This window comes from Mesoplodon mirus (assembly GCF_964341445.2).
Source record: "Mesoplodon mirus genome assembly, chromosome: 19".
Taxonomy (NCBI): domain Eukaryota; kingdom Metazoa; phylum Chordata; class Mammalia; order Artiodactyla; family Ziphiidae; genus Mesoplodon; species Mesoplodon mirus.
In genome coordinates, this window is record NC_138995.1 from 50,026,753 (window position 1) to 50,043,362 (window position 16,610).

At 52.0% G+C, this 16,610-nt stretch overlaps 1 protein-coding gene across 4 annotated transcripts in view; it reads left to right on the forward strand.

Moving 5' to 3' along the window:
• WDR62 (WD repeat domain 62) overlaps positions 1-16,610 on the forward strand; it is a 53,432-nt gene that overhangs the window by 29,628 nt on the left and 7,194 nt on the right. For all 4 annotated transcript variants that reach the window (XM_082607951.1, XM_082607952.1, XM_082607953.1 and 1 more), the window contains exons 13-26: positions 1,125-1,250; positions 4,378-4,445; positions 4,526-4,647; positions 5,455-5,530; positions 6,310-6,421; positions 6,517-6,580; positions 7,182-7,310; positions 8,672-8,805; positions 10,982-11,034; positions 13,013-13,231; positions 15,099-15,226; positions 15,567-15,670; positions 16,025-16,132; positions 16,441-16,575. In XM_082607951.1, coding sequence (XP_082464077.1) covers positions 1,125-1,250; positions 4,378-4,445; positions 4,526-4,647; positions 5,455-5,530; positions 6,310-6,421; positions 6,517-6,580; positions 7,182-7,310; positions 8,672-8,805; positions 10,982-11,034; positions 13,013-13,231; positions 15,099-15,226; positions 15,567-15,670; positions 16,025-16,132; positions 16,441-16,575 — 1,578 coding nt within the window. The remainder of the gene's footprint in view (positions 1-1,124; positions 1,251-4,377; positions 4,446-4,525; positions 4,648-5,454; positions 5,531-6,309; positions 6,422-6,516; positions 6,581-7,181; positions 7,311-8,671; positions 8,806-10,981; positions 11,035-13,012; positions 13,232-15,098; positions 15,227-15,566; positions 15,671-16,024; positions 16,133-16,440; positions 16,576-16,610) is intronic.

The following is a 16,610-nucleotide window of genomic DNA, read 5'->3' on the forward strand; positions in this document are numbered from 1 at the left end:
CATGTGTATTATTATTATTAAAGCATGTATATTATTAGTAGTAGTAGTATTTGCTGAACTACTTGAGAGTAAGTTGCAGGCATGCTGCGCTTTCACCCTTAAATGCTTCTGTGAGCATTTCCTAGGAATGGGGACATCTATTTACGTGACCACAGTGCACTTATCAAATGTGCATCTTATCAAATCTGTCATCTGTCTTGGGTTCTCATTCACATTTTGCCAGTTGTCCCAATGCTGTCCTTTATAGCACCTTTGTTTTTCCAGTCCAGGTTCACATTTCAGTTGTTGTGGCTCTTTTGTCACCTTTGTTTTGGAATATTTCCACGGCCTTATTTAATTTGTCTTTATGACTTTGGCTTTCTGCAGAATATAGATCAGTCATTTTATAGAATTTCCTTCAATTTGGGTTTGTTGTTCTCCTCATGATTTGATTCCGATGATACATTTTTGGCAGGAATATATTGTAGGTGGAGTTATGTCCTGACAATGTTAATGTTCTTTCCCATGCTCTTCCTTCTCCCACACCCTCTGCCCCGCCAAATTTTCTTTAAATTTCTTTTCATTCAGTACACCTCTCCCGAGGTCCCCTCCACCTCAGGTCATGTGTTAGGCCTCAGACATAGCAGGTGCCCAGGCTAGGCACTGTCTGAGGGGGCCAGCACGAAGGTCCAGTGGCTGAAGGAAGGGTGGCAGCATGTGGTCAGTAGGGCCTAGATGAGGCTCGTGTAGCCAGAGCTCAGAGAGTGAGGGGGCAGTGTCTTGGGGAGGCTGAGAAGTTGGCGGGCCTCACGTGGCTGCCAAGTAGCTGGACTTGGTAGGGAGGAATGCTGGGCTCTGCTGGAATGTCTGGTGTGGGCACAAGTGGAGGAGTGTCCACGTGTACATCAAGATTCATCCTGCAGGAACTGGTGGCAAGGGATGTGAAATGCCAGGGTTTGGGGCTCTGGGGAAAGACTGCACAGAGTGGGGGAGTGGCCCCTTTCTGGGTTTGTGGCAAGTTGACTGCAGTTAAGAAACCGAAGACTCCTTCTTCAAGGCCAGGAAAGCTCGGTCACACTGCTGTCTGGGAGGCCAAGCCATCAAGCAGCCTCCCAGAAACCCAGTGGCACCCTTTGCATCCACAGGGTTGACCTTGCTGGCCTCAGCCAGTCGGGACCGACTGATCCACGTGCTGAACGTGGAGAAGAACTACAGCCTGGAGCAGACCCTGGATGACCATTCCTCCTCCATCACAGCCATCAAGTTTGCTGGTGAACCCTTTCTTTCTGCGTCCTGCGCCTCATTAGATGGGCTCCTTTGACTGCACGTAACAGCAAAAGCCCCCTTTAGCTTAGAGAAAAAAGGGAGAGGCAAGCTCTAGATTCAGGCACAGCTGGATCCAAAGATTGAATTTTTATTTATTTATTTAAAAAAATTTTTTAGACTAATTTTTTTTTTTAATGCTTTTGGAATATGGTTTATTTTGGCTGCTCCACGTGGCATGCAGGATCTTAGTTCCTGGACCAGGGATTGAACCCCTGCAGTGGAAGCACAGAGTCTTAACCACTGGACCACTAGGGAAGTCCCCAAAGGTTGAATTTTTTAAAGTTACCTGGACTCTCTCCCTCTGTCAGCTGTGCCTTTCTCTCGTGGGCAGGATCTCAGTGGTCACTGTGCCTCTGGAAAGAGATTTTCCCTCTTCCTGTCAATTTTGGCAGAAATTGGGAGCTGACTTTCCTTGTGCTGGCTTGAGGCACCTGCCCTTTCCAGAACAGTTATTGGTGCCAGAGCTTTGGAGTATCCTCTTGGGCTGGGTGTGACTCGTGTGCTCCCAGCCCCCACCTGCCTCCACCCCTGATCCAGGAGGACTGACATTAGGTGAGTGCTGGTCCGCAGAAAGAAATCGGAATGCCAGTCCAAGGTGGGATGGGTTTTGGTGACCTTGGCCAAAAAATAGGTGACGGTGACAATTGCTGGAGGCTAATTCTGTGCTGGGCGATGTGATCCTTGCACTGCCCCAGCAGTTACTGTACTTTACAGCCAGAGTCACACAGCCAGTAGGTGCAGGCCTGGTATTTTGCGTAAGCCTGTCCTACTTTACAGCCCTCGCTCAACCAGGCAGTTGAAGGGATCCCTCCAAGACTCGAAAGATCCCGTACGGTGATCCCTGACCCTAAGGGATTCCAAGAGGAGGGGAAGTAGGCCCTGTGGGGGTTTAACTGATCAGAACCCAAGAACATGTTCAAAACTATATTCAAGAAGAATCCATTCATGGAGGGAATATGTCCACTTACTCCAAGTTCTTGACTATGAAGTGTTTTGTACATATAATCTTGTGGCTGAGAATGTATTAATGTCCTTGGTCTTCCTCACCTTCTGCCCTGTCTCTGTCTAACTCAGTTGGTCGGGAGCTGGGCAAAAACAGGTTAACACATTTGCTATGTCTTTTTTTTTTTTTTTTTTTTTTTTGCGGTACGGGGGCCTCTCACAGCTGTGGTCTCTCCCATTGCGGAGCACAGGCTCTGGATGCGCAGGCTCAGCGGCCACAGCCCATGGGCCCAGCCACTCCACGGCATGTGGGATCCTCCCGGACCGGGGCACGAACCCGTGTCCCCTGCATCGGCAGGCGGACTCTCAACCACTGCGCCACCAGGGAAGCCCACATTTGCTATGTCTTGATGAGGACCTGACAAAAGCTGATCAGCTCAAACTTCTCAGACACCTGTAAAAAATTGTTCAGATCATCCCATTCCACAGGGTAGAGGTAGTTAGAATAGATCGGTAAATCTAGCAGTTTGGCCAGCAGTGACCTCACTTTTAATGAATGGTCTAGATCCAGGAGAGGTGATAACTGGCCAAGGGGGTGACCCAGGAGTCAGTCCTTTAGGTCACCTTCTGAAGGCATGGGCCTCTTTTAAAGCCCCAGCCGGTCTGAGAGGGTGCACATCCTAAAACCAGTCCTGTGAGCCCTGCTCTGGCTGGGCTGACTCAACTGGGCGTTACGCTCAAAACATTGATAGTTCGTATAAACTGGGCACCAGCCAGTCGGAAACTGTCTGAAGCTATCCAGCTAAAGAATGAATCAGTCTCTTTAATTCTTTTCTATGAAACATATATCCAAAAAAGTGAACAGAAAAATCTGTGAATAGTTTACAGAATAATACGATGAATATCCACATCAAGGTTCATAGTCAGTAGGTCTGAACTAGACACACCGATTGTTTATAGCCAGCAACTGTTCTGATTGGTCCTAGTCCTAATATTGCTAAATACTTGGACTCACCACCCCAGGTTAAGAAGCAAAACATTACCAGTAGTAACTTGCAGGCTCTCTCTGGATTCCTCGCCAACATAGGACTTGTTCCCTTCTATAAACCAGTGACTTCTGCTCGAGTAACGTCTTAACTTGTATGTCGGGCCTGGGTGCTCTCAAATGTCCTGTCATGAAGGAGCAGTGTCTATTGTACCAAGGTTGTACATGTTTTATATTTGTTCTGTCTTTTCATCCTCACCACAACTCTGCAAGGTATTTGTGCTGTGATTATTCTTATGCTATAAAGAAAGAAGAATAAAAGTAAGAATATCGATCGTGCTTACCAGGTAGCAGCCACTGTCCCAAGGGCTTCATACCACTCCACGGGGCAGTGGCTGATACAGGCTTATTGAACAGACAGGAGCTGAGGCTCGGAGAGGAAGCCTGGCTTCAGAGCACAGTGTTTAACCAGAGAATGCCTGGGATCGGCCCTGGCCCCATCTTGACTCTCTGCACCCTGGGACAAGGACTGTGTGACTCTGAGCCCCTGGGTTCACATTTGTACAAGTGGCTGGTGACAGTCAGGAAGGGGAGGCACATGTGGCACAGGACCTGGCCCAGAGTCTGTGTGGATATTCCTTTTTATTTTGGCTGCACCGCATGGCTTGCGGGATCTTAGTTCCCCAACCAGGGATCGAGCCTGTACCCCCTGCAGTGGAAGCGCAGAGTCCTAACCATTGGACTGCCAGGGAAGCCCCTGTGTGGATATTCTGATCCTTCTTGATGGCGTGAGCCTCCCAGCGGTCTGCCTGTCTCCTCTTGCTCCCTGCTTCACTGCCGCCTCCATTGTGAGGCCAGAGTCACCTGTCCAAATCCCAAATTAAACATGGTGCCCCTGCTGTGTCCCTGGCTTCTGTTTCCCTGTCTGCTCTTGCTCTGCAGATTCCTGCCTTGCCCACTGCACCATCTGTGCCCCCCTCACACAGAGCTCACAGTTTACAGAGTCCTACCGGCACCCAGCACTCACCTCACCTCCTCCGGGAAGCCCCCTCTGACCCCCAGCAGAGTTCCCTAGCTAGGATCCCCAGCCCCAGTTGGGCCCAGCAGTGGCCCAGCCCTGCCTAAGGCACTGCTTCCTCCTCCAGGCCACAGGGACATCCAGATGATCAGCTGTGGGGCAGACAAGAGCATCTACTTCCGCAGTGCCCAGCGGGTAGAGTGGGGCAGCCTTCTTGGGAGCTGGGTAGGGGGCTTGTCAGGGGTGTCTTCTGAAGGCCCTTCCTGCCCTGCCAGGCCTCAGATGGACTACACTTTGTCCGTACCCACCACGTGGCAGAGAAGACCACCTTGTATGACATGGACATTGACATTACCCAGAAGTACGTGGCTGTGGCCTGCCAGGACCGCAACGTAAGGTGAGGAACTGCCCTGGACTCTTAGTCAGCCAGACTAAGTGGGGCCTGGTTGGGTCTGTCTTCTCATGAGCGCTCTGCTTTCCTCCCCCTGCTCACCTGGTCCCTGAGAAGCTGGGTGGAGTGATGGGACCCAGTGGGTGTTTCTTAGGAGCTAGGTTCACCCAGGCCTAGTCTCCAGGTCAAACAGAGGGTTCTCCTAGATCTCAGGAGCCTGTGTGGGGCAACTGAGAGCTGCTGATGTGGCTCATAAACTCACTCATCCTCGTTCCCTGAGCTCCTGTCTGGGAGGGACAGTGGGGGAGTCACAGGCCCTGCCTTCGTGGAGCTCACAGTGCAGTGGAGGAGAAGACAGACTGACCAGACAGTGACAGCACAGAGTGGTCAGGGCTGGGATGCGGGGAGCCCAGGGGCTTTGGGGGGCCCTGGGAGGACATCTGACCCTACCTGGGTTCGCTGGAAGGGATATCTGAGCTTAAAGTGGGAAGGATGTGGAGGAATAAGCATGTGCAAAGAGGTTCTCCATCTCCTTCATTTGCTCATTCAAGTTGGGTGCCAGGCACTCAGCTTGCTGTGTGGCAGGGAGATGGCTGTTAACTCAGTGGACACCCCAAGACGTAACCTCTGTGACCTCAGCCTGAGACAGGGTCTCATTCCCTGATACGGGGTTTCAGTCCAGGCATCGGATGGGGGACAGGAGGTACTGGGGGCTTCCAGGGGAGAGGAGGGCAGCAGGTAAGGTTGGAACAAGGGAGCAAGAGAGGGCGGTGGGCAGGGCCATGTTAGCCACTTCTGCTCTCACCTTCCCAGAGTCTACAACACCATGAGCGGGAAGCAGAAGAAGTGCTACAGGGGCTCCCAGAGTGATGAAGGGTCCCTGCTGAAGGTGAGGAGCTGGGGCCCCGGGTGAAAACCGTACACAGACACCCACACACAAGGCCCCCCTGTCTGTCTCCTGCCCTGTTGGGCCTCTTGAGACCTGGGTCCTCCTTGGCTCCTGATCAGAGGGATGAAAGGATCACATGCTGGCCAGCATCTACTCAGGCCTGGCTGACCAAGGACGCTTGGGAGCCAGGGCTGGCCCTGACTGCTCTACCTTTATTTACTGAATCCTTCCCCAAGTGGGGACATTTAAGTGGTTTCCACTGTGACTGGCAATAGAGTGTGGTGGGAGGAATCCGAGAGGCGTCTCCAGGCTTGCCCGCGCCTGTGTTGTCTGGGAGGAGGTGGGGACCTTCTCAAGAGCCTCTGGACCAGGGGAGTTACGAGTTCAGGCTCCAGGGTCGGACCCTCTTACAGCTCCGCCTCAGGCTGACTGTGACCTTGGACAAATGTCGTCTCTCGAACCTGCTTCATCATGTGTAAAATGCAAATAAAAATTGCCTCTATCACAGGGTTCTGTGAGGGCAGTAAGTTCACACACGTACAGCTCTTAGCACAGGGCCTGGCTGCCATGAGTACCATTGTTGTGGTTGTTAATTTCTTCACCTGTGAAATGGGAGCAGGAGCTTCTGCCTACCATGGTGTGTGTTGTGAGGGTTACCTGAGTCCATGTGCCAAGCGCCCAGCACAAGACGTTCCTCAGTCAGTGGGGTTGTGTGTTGAGACCCAGGCCTATTCCAGAAGGAGGCAGCCCAAGTGTCACGTGGGTCCTCTTCTCGGCAGGTCCACGTGGACCCCTCAGGCACCTTCCTGGCCACAAGCTGCTCTGACAAAAGCATCTCGGTGATTGATTTTTACTCCGGCGAGTGCGTTGCCAAGATGTTTGGCCATTCAGGTGGGTTTGCCTCCTTGCTTGGGACACCTCCCCACCTATCCCAACCCAGCCTTCTGGCTCAGAAGGCCAGCACGGCTTCTCTGCTCTGCTTGCAGAAATCGTCACTGGCATGAAGTTCACCTACGATTGTCATCACTTGATCACAGTATCCGGAGACAGGTGGGAAAGGCCTGGAGACTGCCCCGGCTGGGCCTCCCTCTGGGAGTGGGTGGGACCTATCCTGCCGGGAGAGCAAGGGCTCAGACACCGGAACCGCATGCCCACAGCCTGCCTGTGCAGAGAGCTCTCTGAGCATGCCAGCTTACTCTCCTCGGATAGTGTGTGCCCAGCCCTGAGTTCAAATCCTAGCTCTGCCACTTACATTTCCCCTCTCTGACTTTGTAAAAGAGAGATGACCCCATCTACCTTGAAAATCGTATGGTGAGAGTCAAATGAGATGACATAAGTTCCTCAGCACATGGTTGGTATCCAAGGAAGCCCCTTTTGGCGCTCTCTTCAGTTTATCAATACTACACTCTTTCCTCACAGCCCCCTTCCTTGGATCTCAGGGTCTTCAGAGCAGCCTTGGTTTGCTGGGATGCCCTGGACCCCTCCCAGGGTGTAGACCTGACTTGGTCCGGAGCCCTGTGCTAAGCTGATGAGGGTTGTTTTCCGGGCCAGGAAATAAGGTCTTGGCAGTGTGAACCAGGTGGCTCTGGGGTCAGATGGCTTCCATATTCACTGTTCTTCCCTCTTCCACCTCCCTCCTTGGCCTCTGCAGCTGCGTGTTCATCTGGCACTTGGGCCCGGAGATCACCAACTGCATGAAGCAGCACTTGCTGGAGATTGACCACCGTGAGCAGCAGCAGCAGCAGAACACGAAGGGCAGGAACTGGAGCAGCCACCCCAGGTCCCGGCAGCCACCTGTCCATCCCCTGTCCGTTCACCAGAGGGATGTCTTCCTGCCCTGGGCCCCGTGAGGAGTGAGGGAGGCTAGGGAAACAACCGTGGCCCAGACAGCCCCAGGCCCTGCCCTTTGTGCCCTCGGGGCCTAGAAGGGGAGATGTACTTTGAATAGGAAGTTACAATAATGCATATGAGAAGGGTTTTGAAGTGTAAAAGCAAAAGTGCTTGGAGAGCCCAGAGCACTCTGGTGGGAAGCCCCAGGGGGCTGTGGGGACCCGAGGAGGCCCCAACCCAGCCCACCCAGCCCATGGTGGGGAGGGAGGAGATCAGAGAAGGGTCCAGTGGAGCAGAGATGTCTTCTTAATCTTTTTTTTTTAAGGTATTTTGTTTGTTTGGTTTTAATTTTTGGCTGCGTTTGGTCTTCATTGCTGCACACGGGCTTTCTCTAGTTGCGGCGAGCTGAGGCTACTCATCGTTGCCGTGCGCGGGCTTCTCACTGCGGTGGCTTCTCGTTGCACAGCACGGGCTCTAGGTGTGCAGGCTTCAGTAGTTGTGGCACGCGGGCTTGGTAGTTGTGGTGCACGGGCTTAGTTGCTCCACGGTATGTGGGATCTTCCCGAACCAGGGCTCGAACCCGTGTCCCCTGCATTAGCAGGCAGATTCTCAACCACTGTGCCACCAGGGAAGCCCTTCTTAATCTTTTAATGGAAGTTATTCCTTCACTTATATCTTTGAGTTTCCTAAACATGTTTCTTAAGTCTTCATGTTGCAAGACCAGTTTTATTTGGAGCGAATTCCTGTTCTGGTTTTTGATTTGGGATTTTGGTTTGCAAGTTTCAGTTGGAGTGGGAGGTTTTGAATTTTCTTCTCTTCCACCTCCGGAGCTGTCCGTATCTCTCTCTCTGCGTCTTGAGGCTTTGCATTGCTTCCCCACGGGGACCAGGCCTGACATGGGCCATCTCTTTTGCAGTGATCTTGAGGTAATGCAGATCTAGGCACCAAGAGAGTGGGCAGCTCTTTGGCTTGTGGAGCTAAAACCTCATTGCTAACCCCACTTCCCAGAACAGAAGCCAGCAGCTCAGGACTCATGCCCTACCATCATCTGCTTTGCTTTTTGTTCCATTGCTGTGGCCCTTGAAGAGTTTGTCTTATTTCTTGAGCCCAGCCTCTGTTACGTCTCATTTATTGTGGCAGTATGTTTCTAGCAGAGGGGGTGTGGCAGGTGAGACCTTCCAGCACCGACTTGACCAGAAGCCAAGAGTATGTTCACACGGACCCCGGCACAGGGCCCAGCCCTAGGCAGGTCCCCTCTACCACCCCACTTACCTATGTTTCTGTCCTTGCTGTCCTTTTTCCTGGCTTCAGGCAGGAGACATATGCATCCATGCCCACCGAGATTTGCTCCCTAAGCCCTGGAGAGCAGACGGAGGATGAGCTGGAGGAAGAATGTGAACCTGAAGAGTTACTAAAGACACCATCAAAAGAGAGTTTGGATCCAGGTTGGGAAAGGGGCCCTATTTTGACCTTTCAGTGTAGGGATCGTTGCTGGGTTTTGGCCACTACTCTGTTTTCACAGCCTGGCACATACTGAAGCTCAATAATCACATCAGTCAGGACTTTTTCAGGGTGATAGCACCTAGACTCTCACTGGCTTAATTTGGAAAGAGAATTTATTGGTTCTTGTAAATGAAAATTTGAGAGTATTGGTTCAGGCATGGCTGGATCCAGGTAGTCAGGTGATGTTAAAGAAATAGATGTTTCTCTGTCTCCTGGCTCTGCTTTTCTCCATGTTGACTTTGCTCTCAGGCAGAGTCTCCCTGTACAAGGGGCAAAGTATCCCCAGCAGCTCAAGTTTAAAACATTCTAGAAAAGAGAGCACTTCTTTCCTAATAGCTCAAAGTCCTGTGTTCATGGCTCATGTTCCTGCTGTGAGTCACCTGCCCATTTCTGAGTCACTGTGATTGGCCAGGCCTGAGTCATGTGGTCATCCCTGAGGGTAGGAGGCTTTAGTCAGCTCCACTTGAACCACCTGACCAAAGGTGAGGGGTGGGTGTAAGGGGGTGTCCCAGGGGTAAAACAGGGTGATGTTCACCAGAAGACAGACCAGATTCTCTTGTTCAGGCAGAAGGGAGAGTAGTAGCTCAGCGACTTTATGAGAGGCCAGGCCCTCTATAAATTTCTGCCCCTCTGCATATCGCCTTGGCTTAGACCCTCATGTTACAAGATGGCTGCTTAAGTTCCAGGCATCAGAGACATTTTTTTTTCCACGTCTTTATTGGAGTATAATTGCTTTACAGTGTTGTGTTAGTTTCTGCTGTACAACAAAGTGAATCAGCTCTATGTATACATATATCCCCATATCGCCTCCCTCTTGAGCTTCCCTCCCACCCTCCCTATCCCACCCCTCTAGGTCATCACGAAGCCTCGAGCTGATCTCCCTGTGCTACACAGCAGCTTCCCACTAGCCTCCGTTTTACATTTGGTAGCGTATATATGTTAGTGCTTCTCTCTCACTTTGTCCCAGCTTCCCCTTCCCCCGCTGTGTCCTCAGAGACATGGTTGAAAGAGGACATTCCCTCCTGGAATCTCCTGTACAGAGGAAACTCTTTCCCAGAAGCCCCTGCAGGCTTCTCACAGGTCCCATTGGCCAGGATTGCTCCAGCTATGAGAGAGGCTGGGAACAGTGACCAGCACTGGGTGCTCTTAGCGGGGGTAGTGGGCTGCCAAGAAGGAGGAAATAGGCAGGGGCCAACTGGATGGCTGACTGGTAGACAGCAGCAGGGTGAGGATTCAGCCTTGGGAAACAATCAAATAGAGAGTAAGCTCATTCTCTTTGTCACCACCCACACATCCAATCCAGCGTCCTCTCCCAGGAGGCCACTTTGATGAGTTTGGTGTGAATCCTTATAGGCCTTTTCCTGAACATTAATATACATGTGTGCATATCCATAGGAAACATCTGTGTCCACAAATTGTATTATACTGCAGATATCATTCTTTATCTTTTTCTTCTCAAAACTATCTTACCAACCTGTAGGTTGGTGAATACAAAACAGAGGCCTCCCTCCTTTAACCAGAAGCATAACCAGTGATTTAGCTCTGGGTGGGCATTTGTGTGTTTTCTAACTTTACACTGTTGTGAATGAGGCTGTGCTGACCACTCCTCGGCCTCAGGCCGAGGACTGGCATTGCTAGATCCTGGGGTTAATACACTTTTTCTTTTTTTTAATTTGTTTTATTTTTTTTGGCTGTGCCACGTGGCATATGGGATTTTTATTCCCCAACCAGGGATTGAACCCATGCCTCCTGCATTGGGAGCACAGAGTCTTAACCACTGGACTTCCAGGGAAGTCGGATATACTTTTTATTTTTAAAGAGAACCCCAACAGCCCTCCAAATCCAGTTTCTGCCCCACCCAGCAGTCAGTGTTAAGCCCTCCGTTTCCCCACACTTTTGCCAACATTTGATAGTTTGAAGCATTTTAATTTTGGTCAGTCTTACAGGTAAAACATTATATCCCATTGTTTAAATTTGCACTTCCCTGACAGTTAGTGAGGTTGACCATCTTTGGATGTCTGTCGTTTCCTGTGTTGTCTCTGGAGAACTGCTGTTTATGTTACCCGTTGTCTCTTGGGTTGCTTATTCTCTTTTCATGGATTCCATGTGTCTCTCCAGATCCTCGGTGCCTGCTGACCAACGGCAAGCTGCCACTCTGGGCAAAGCGGCTGGTGAGTCTGCCCGGAGAGTGGGACGCCTAGGAGCTGACAAAGAAGGGGTGCCCTCCTCCATGTTCCTCATTCTTCTGGGAACACTTTTCCCCTCCACATGTCTCCTGTCCCTGGAGAACCGCTGTCATCCTTCCACTCTCTGCGAAGACAGTCCTTCTTTCATGCGACACATATTTACTGAGTGCCTACCCTGTGCTAGGCGTTGCTGTGGCCCTTAGATACAGCAACCAGCAGGGCAGATGGAATCTCTGCCTTCACAGGCTCATTCTCTAGTTTGGGAGGTGGGCAATAGCCACATTAAACAGGTAAAATATTATATAGTATTTGGGGAACTGATAATCAGTGCTATGGAGGACAAAAAAGTTGAGAAGGAAAATACAAAGTGCTGGGGGTGGTGACAATTTTAGGGTAAAAAGAAAAGGCTTCACTAGGAGGCCTTCACGTATTTGAGCAGAATTAAAACAAGTGAGAAATACAGATCCTGGGAAAGAATGTTCCAGACAGACCAATCTGCAAGGGTGAGGGCCGTGAGGCAGGATCATGCTTATTAGCATGTTCCAGAAAGTGCAGGGAGGCCCGATGCCTGGGTCGAGGGTGAATGAGGGCAGGATGGCGGAGAAGGGCTCAGAGAGGCAGTGGGGGCCAGGTGGTGAGGAACCACGTGGGCTTGCTGCGTCCCCTCGACACCCCTTATTGTCCTTCTCCACTTATTTCTTCCCCTGTAGCACTGAATGAGATGGACAGGAGGGAGAGCTCTGAGCCAAGGAAGGTCGTGTTCTAACTCAGGTGTTAACAGGTCCCTATGGCTGCCTGTGCAAAACAGACCTTGAGGGGCAAGCAGGGGGACCAGGGAGGAGACTGCTGTGATAATCCTGGCAGGAGAGGTTGGAGGCTGGACCTGAGGGGAGAAGTGGTTGGCTTCTGGATGGATTTTGAAAGTGGAGCCAAACAACTGGATGTGAGAGAAAGAGAGGGACCAAGATGAAGGTAGGATTGAATGAGTGATCATTAATTGAGGGAGGGGCAGGCCAGGAGCTGGTGGCTTAGAAGTTGGCAGCAGAATCCTAAACCCCAGGTTGAAGGGTTTATTTCAGGAACAATGTCAGACCTCAAATCAAAGCCCAAATGTCAGCTCTTCAGGGAAATCCTCCCTGTCATCAGCCGCTGCACTGCTGACCAGGTCAGGCATGTGGCTATGCTCTCTCAGGCCCCCAAGCTTTCCCTTATCAGTGCATATTACAATTGGAGTTACATCCAACAAATATTCACAGAACACTTACTCTGTACAGGTTCTATTGAGTCTTTTATATGTATTGTTTAATCCTCCTGGATGTATGGGCTTTCCATATCCCCTGTTATTTCACAGATAGGGAACTGAGGCCCAGAGAGGTTAAGTAACTTATCTGGGGTCAAGCTAGGAATTAGGGGAGGTGGGGTTGACCCTAGAAGGCTGGCTCCAGAGCCTAAGTTCTCAAGCACCCACCCTCCACTGTCTCTCAAGCAAGTCTGGTAGGAGGCAGTGGTGGGCAGGACCAGGGTTAGGGTTCGGGGACCGTGGAAGAGAAGTGGCCATATCTTGGATGTGTTTGGGTGCAGAGTTGAAGAAATACAATGTGAAGTGTGAGGGACAGAATAAGAGGAATGAAGGAGAACCTCAAGGTTTGGGACCTGAGCAGCTGCAAAGAATCACTGAGATAGGGAAGGCGTTAGGAGGAATAGGTTTAGGGGGAAGGTCAGTTGTTGTCTTCAACATGTTTGCTTTGAAAGATCACTAAACATCCATGTGGAGATGTAGAACAGTTGCATGTGCACTTCTGAAGTTTAAGAACAAGGTTCAGGCTGGAAACAAATATCTGGAAGTTGCTTCTGATTGATGTTTAAAGCCACGAGGCTGGATGCGGGTCCGTGCAGTATCCCGGGCCCTCACTGGAGTTGGTGAGCACTTGGCTAGCTGCCTGACCGTCCCTGTCACCCTCAGCTAGGAGACGATGATGTGGCAGACAGCTCGGCCTTCCACGCCAAGCGCAGCTACCAGCCACATGGCCGCTGGGCGGAGCGGGCTGACCAGGAGCCTCTCAAGACCATCCTGGATGCCCGGGACCTGGATTGCTGCTTTACCCCCATGAAGCCTGAGAGCCTGGAGGATTCTGTTCTAGATACAGTGGAGCCGCAGAGACTGGCGGGCCTGCTGAGCGAGGTATAGACTGCCTGCCCCAGCCCGGCCTACAGCCCCTGCACCATGACTGCCGGTGCAGAACCTGGGGCCTCAGTGCTCTCGTTCTGAAGATAAAGCTGACTGTCCCACTCCAGGGGTGTGAGAGGGTTACATGAGATGGTAGAGGGCAGGAGGGTGAGCCTCGGACCTGGTGCACAGTGAAACTTCCCAGGGCAGACCAGAAAGCGGGGAGGTGGGGTCGCTTGGGGGTTAAGAGCTTGGGCCCAAGGGCAGGCCTGTGCCTGAGTTGGGGGCATTGGAGCAGGTGGAGCCCTGGCCCTACCCCTTCCCGGCTCTGTAACCTGCAGCAAGGCTTGATTCTCTGGGCTTTGATTTTCAAAAATATGGTCATTTAAAGAAAAAAAAAAAGGGACTTCCCTGACGGTCCAGTGGTTAAGACTCCGTGCTCCCAATGCAGGGGGCCTGGGTTCGATCCCTGGTCATGCCGCAACTAAGAGCCTGCATGCTGCAACTAAAGATCCTGCACGCGGCAACTAAGACCCGGCGCAGCCAAATAAATAAATAAATATTTTTTTAAAAAGAAAGGTGACTGGGGCTTCCCTGGTGGCGCAGTTGTTGAGAGTCCGCCTGCCGATGCAGGGGACGCGGGTTCGTGCCCCGGTCCGGGAGGATCCTGCATGCCACGGAGCGGCTGGGCCCGTGAGCCATGGCCGCTGAGCCTGTGCGTCCGGAGCCTGTGCTCCGCAACGGGAGAGGCCACAATAGTGAGAGGCCCGCGTACCACAAAAAAAATAAAATAATAAATAAATAAATAAAACCATTTTTAAAAAAAGAAAGGTGACTAAGAAAAGATTTCAGAAAAGTTCATTTTTAAAAATGGTCATAAAAAAAAAAGTGCACAGGGGGCTTTTACAGTAATCCAGTTCTAGAAACAGGGTCTGGGCCCTAAAAGGTGCTGAAGCAACTTTAGCTCTTAATTCTATTATTTTTCAAACAAAATTCTTTTTTATTCTATTGTATAAGTTTGCTTATGTGGCATAATATAAATAGTTATGTGCATAAATCATAAATATATAGTTTCATGAATTGCTACCTGTGTTCACACTGATGTATCCACCACCCAACTCAAAATATAGAGCATTTTCTACCTCTTGGAAGGGGATCTTGGAGGACCCCCTTGTGTCTCTTCCAATCAGTAACCCCACTGAGGTAACCAGCATTCTTCTTTTTTTTTTTTTTAATTTACTTTTGACTGCATTGAGTCTTCGTTGCTGCACGTGGGCTTTCTCTAGATTCGGCGAGCGGGAGCTACTCCTCGTTGCGGTGCATGGGCTTCTCGTTGCCGTGGATTCTCTTGTTGTGGAGCACGGGCTCTAGGCGCACGGGCTTCAGTAGTTGTGGCACACGGGCTCAGTAGTTGTGGCTCATGGGCTCTAAAGTGCAGGCTCAGTAGTTGTGGCGCCCAGCTTAGTTGCTCCGCGGCATGGGGGATCTTCCCGGACCAGGGCTCTAACCCGTGTCCCCTGCATTGGCAGGCAGATTCTTAACTACTGAGCCACCAGGGAAGCCCTGGTAACCAGCATTCTGACCTCTCTCACCATGGATTGGTTTGCCTGTTCTCAAATTTCATATGAATAGACTCTTAGTGGGTTGGAGCCATACCTATTCCTTATCTGTAAAGGGGCTGATGATAATGCAGGGGCAGCACAGAGTGAGCTCATCATGGCCCCAGCCCAGGCCCTGGCTCACAAGGAGCATCCAGCAGTGAGGGCTGCCATCACTACCTACATCTTTACCGTTACCGTGGGTGTTGGCGGAACACCTAGCAGCTTGGGAGGGCCCTGGTTGCCACAGCTGCCTCTGATGGCTGTGCTGTCTTCCCCCTCAGTCAGAGAGTCCCCAGGACAATGGCTGCGGACCTCCCTCCTTACCACCCCTACAGAGGGAGTCTTCTGAGGCCAGCGAGCTCATCATCTACCCCCTGGAGGCAGAGGTGACAGCCACAGGGACAGACAGGTGGGTGTCCTTTGCACCAATGGGAACCTTAGTTGGAGAGAGGAAGCCTTAGCTGGTAGGCACACCCTGGAAGAACTGCTCTCCGCTCTCCCAGCGGGCCTGTGGGAGGGAGGCGGGCGGGGCGTGAAGCCCGGATGGTGCTGGAGCCCAGCCCTGCAGCCTCTGCTGCAGCCTGTCTCCCTGGTTCCAGGAGAAGGTGCAGGGGCCTCTGGAGGCGGCAGGAGAGGTGAGGCTGTACTCCCAGCAGGAGCAGGCGCAGACGTCTAGGCGTTCTGGGTGGGGGCCACTTGTTTACTAACCAGTACGTTATCATTCCCTCATTCCCCCACGGGCACTGCAGCAAGAACTGTGCGGAGGAGGTAGAGAGGATGCCAGGAGACCAGCAAGGTGACTCCTACCTCAGGGCCCCCTCCATCGACTCGAACGACCAGAGCCCACCTGAGGGTGAGTGAGCACCAGGCAGTACACCCTGCAGTAGTCTGTTCATCTGGCTAGGTCCCTTTCTGGGCACTGATGGTGACCTTGACTGAGTCTTTCTGAAGCCCAGAGTCTGTCACAGACACAGACGTGGTCCCTGCTGTTGTCACTCGAGAATTCCAGAGCCCAACTTCCCACCAGTGGGAGCCCAGCTCTGCACCTTCCTCGAAGTATAGCCTTGCTGGTCCATAAAAATAGGGGGCAGTCTTATCACCCCCCTTCTGCAGCTGAGGAAACAGAAGCCCTGAGACCCAGAGCGCCTTACCTGACTCAGTCAGGGCCCAGCTTTGGACTCCTGACCCCTCCCACCCTGTCTTCCAGACTCAGGGGAGTCAGAGGCCGACTTGGAGTGCAGCTTTACCACCATCCATTCCTCCCCTCCACAGCCAGACCCAGACCCTCAGTTTGATGTGACGCCCCCTACACCAGGTAAATAGGGGCCAGATGTGGGGAGGGGCAGTGTGTGGGCCTGGCCAGGGGATGGTCATGATATATAACCACTGGCCCAACATGAACCCTGCATTTGGTGGCCACTGAGCACCAGTTTCCTCCCCTGGAAGACAGACGCATTAGCCCTTCCTTCTCCGCCTGGCGGCAGCAGGGTGTGTCATGGACAAGTCCAGCCTTCTCCATTGTTAAGTGGCCAGTGGCTTTTTCAGAGCGTCTGCCGTAATTCATGGTGTTGATGGTTCTTTCCTGCCCACTCCCTCTCCCCGACCCCCTTCTCCTCTCCCCAGGATGCCCAGGTACCACAGAAGAGTTGTCCCAGCCCGAGGTGCCAAGCATATCCAGTGGCTCCCTGCCCCAGACCCCTGAGCAAGAAAAGTTCCTCCGCCACCACTTCGAGACACTTACTGACGCCCACCCTGAGGGTAGGCCATGCCCCTCTCTGACCCCTGCCTGGGCA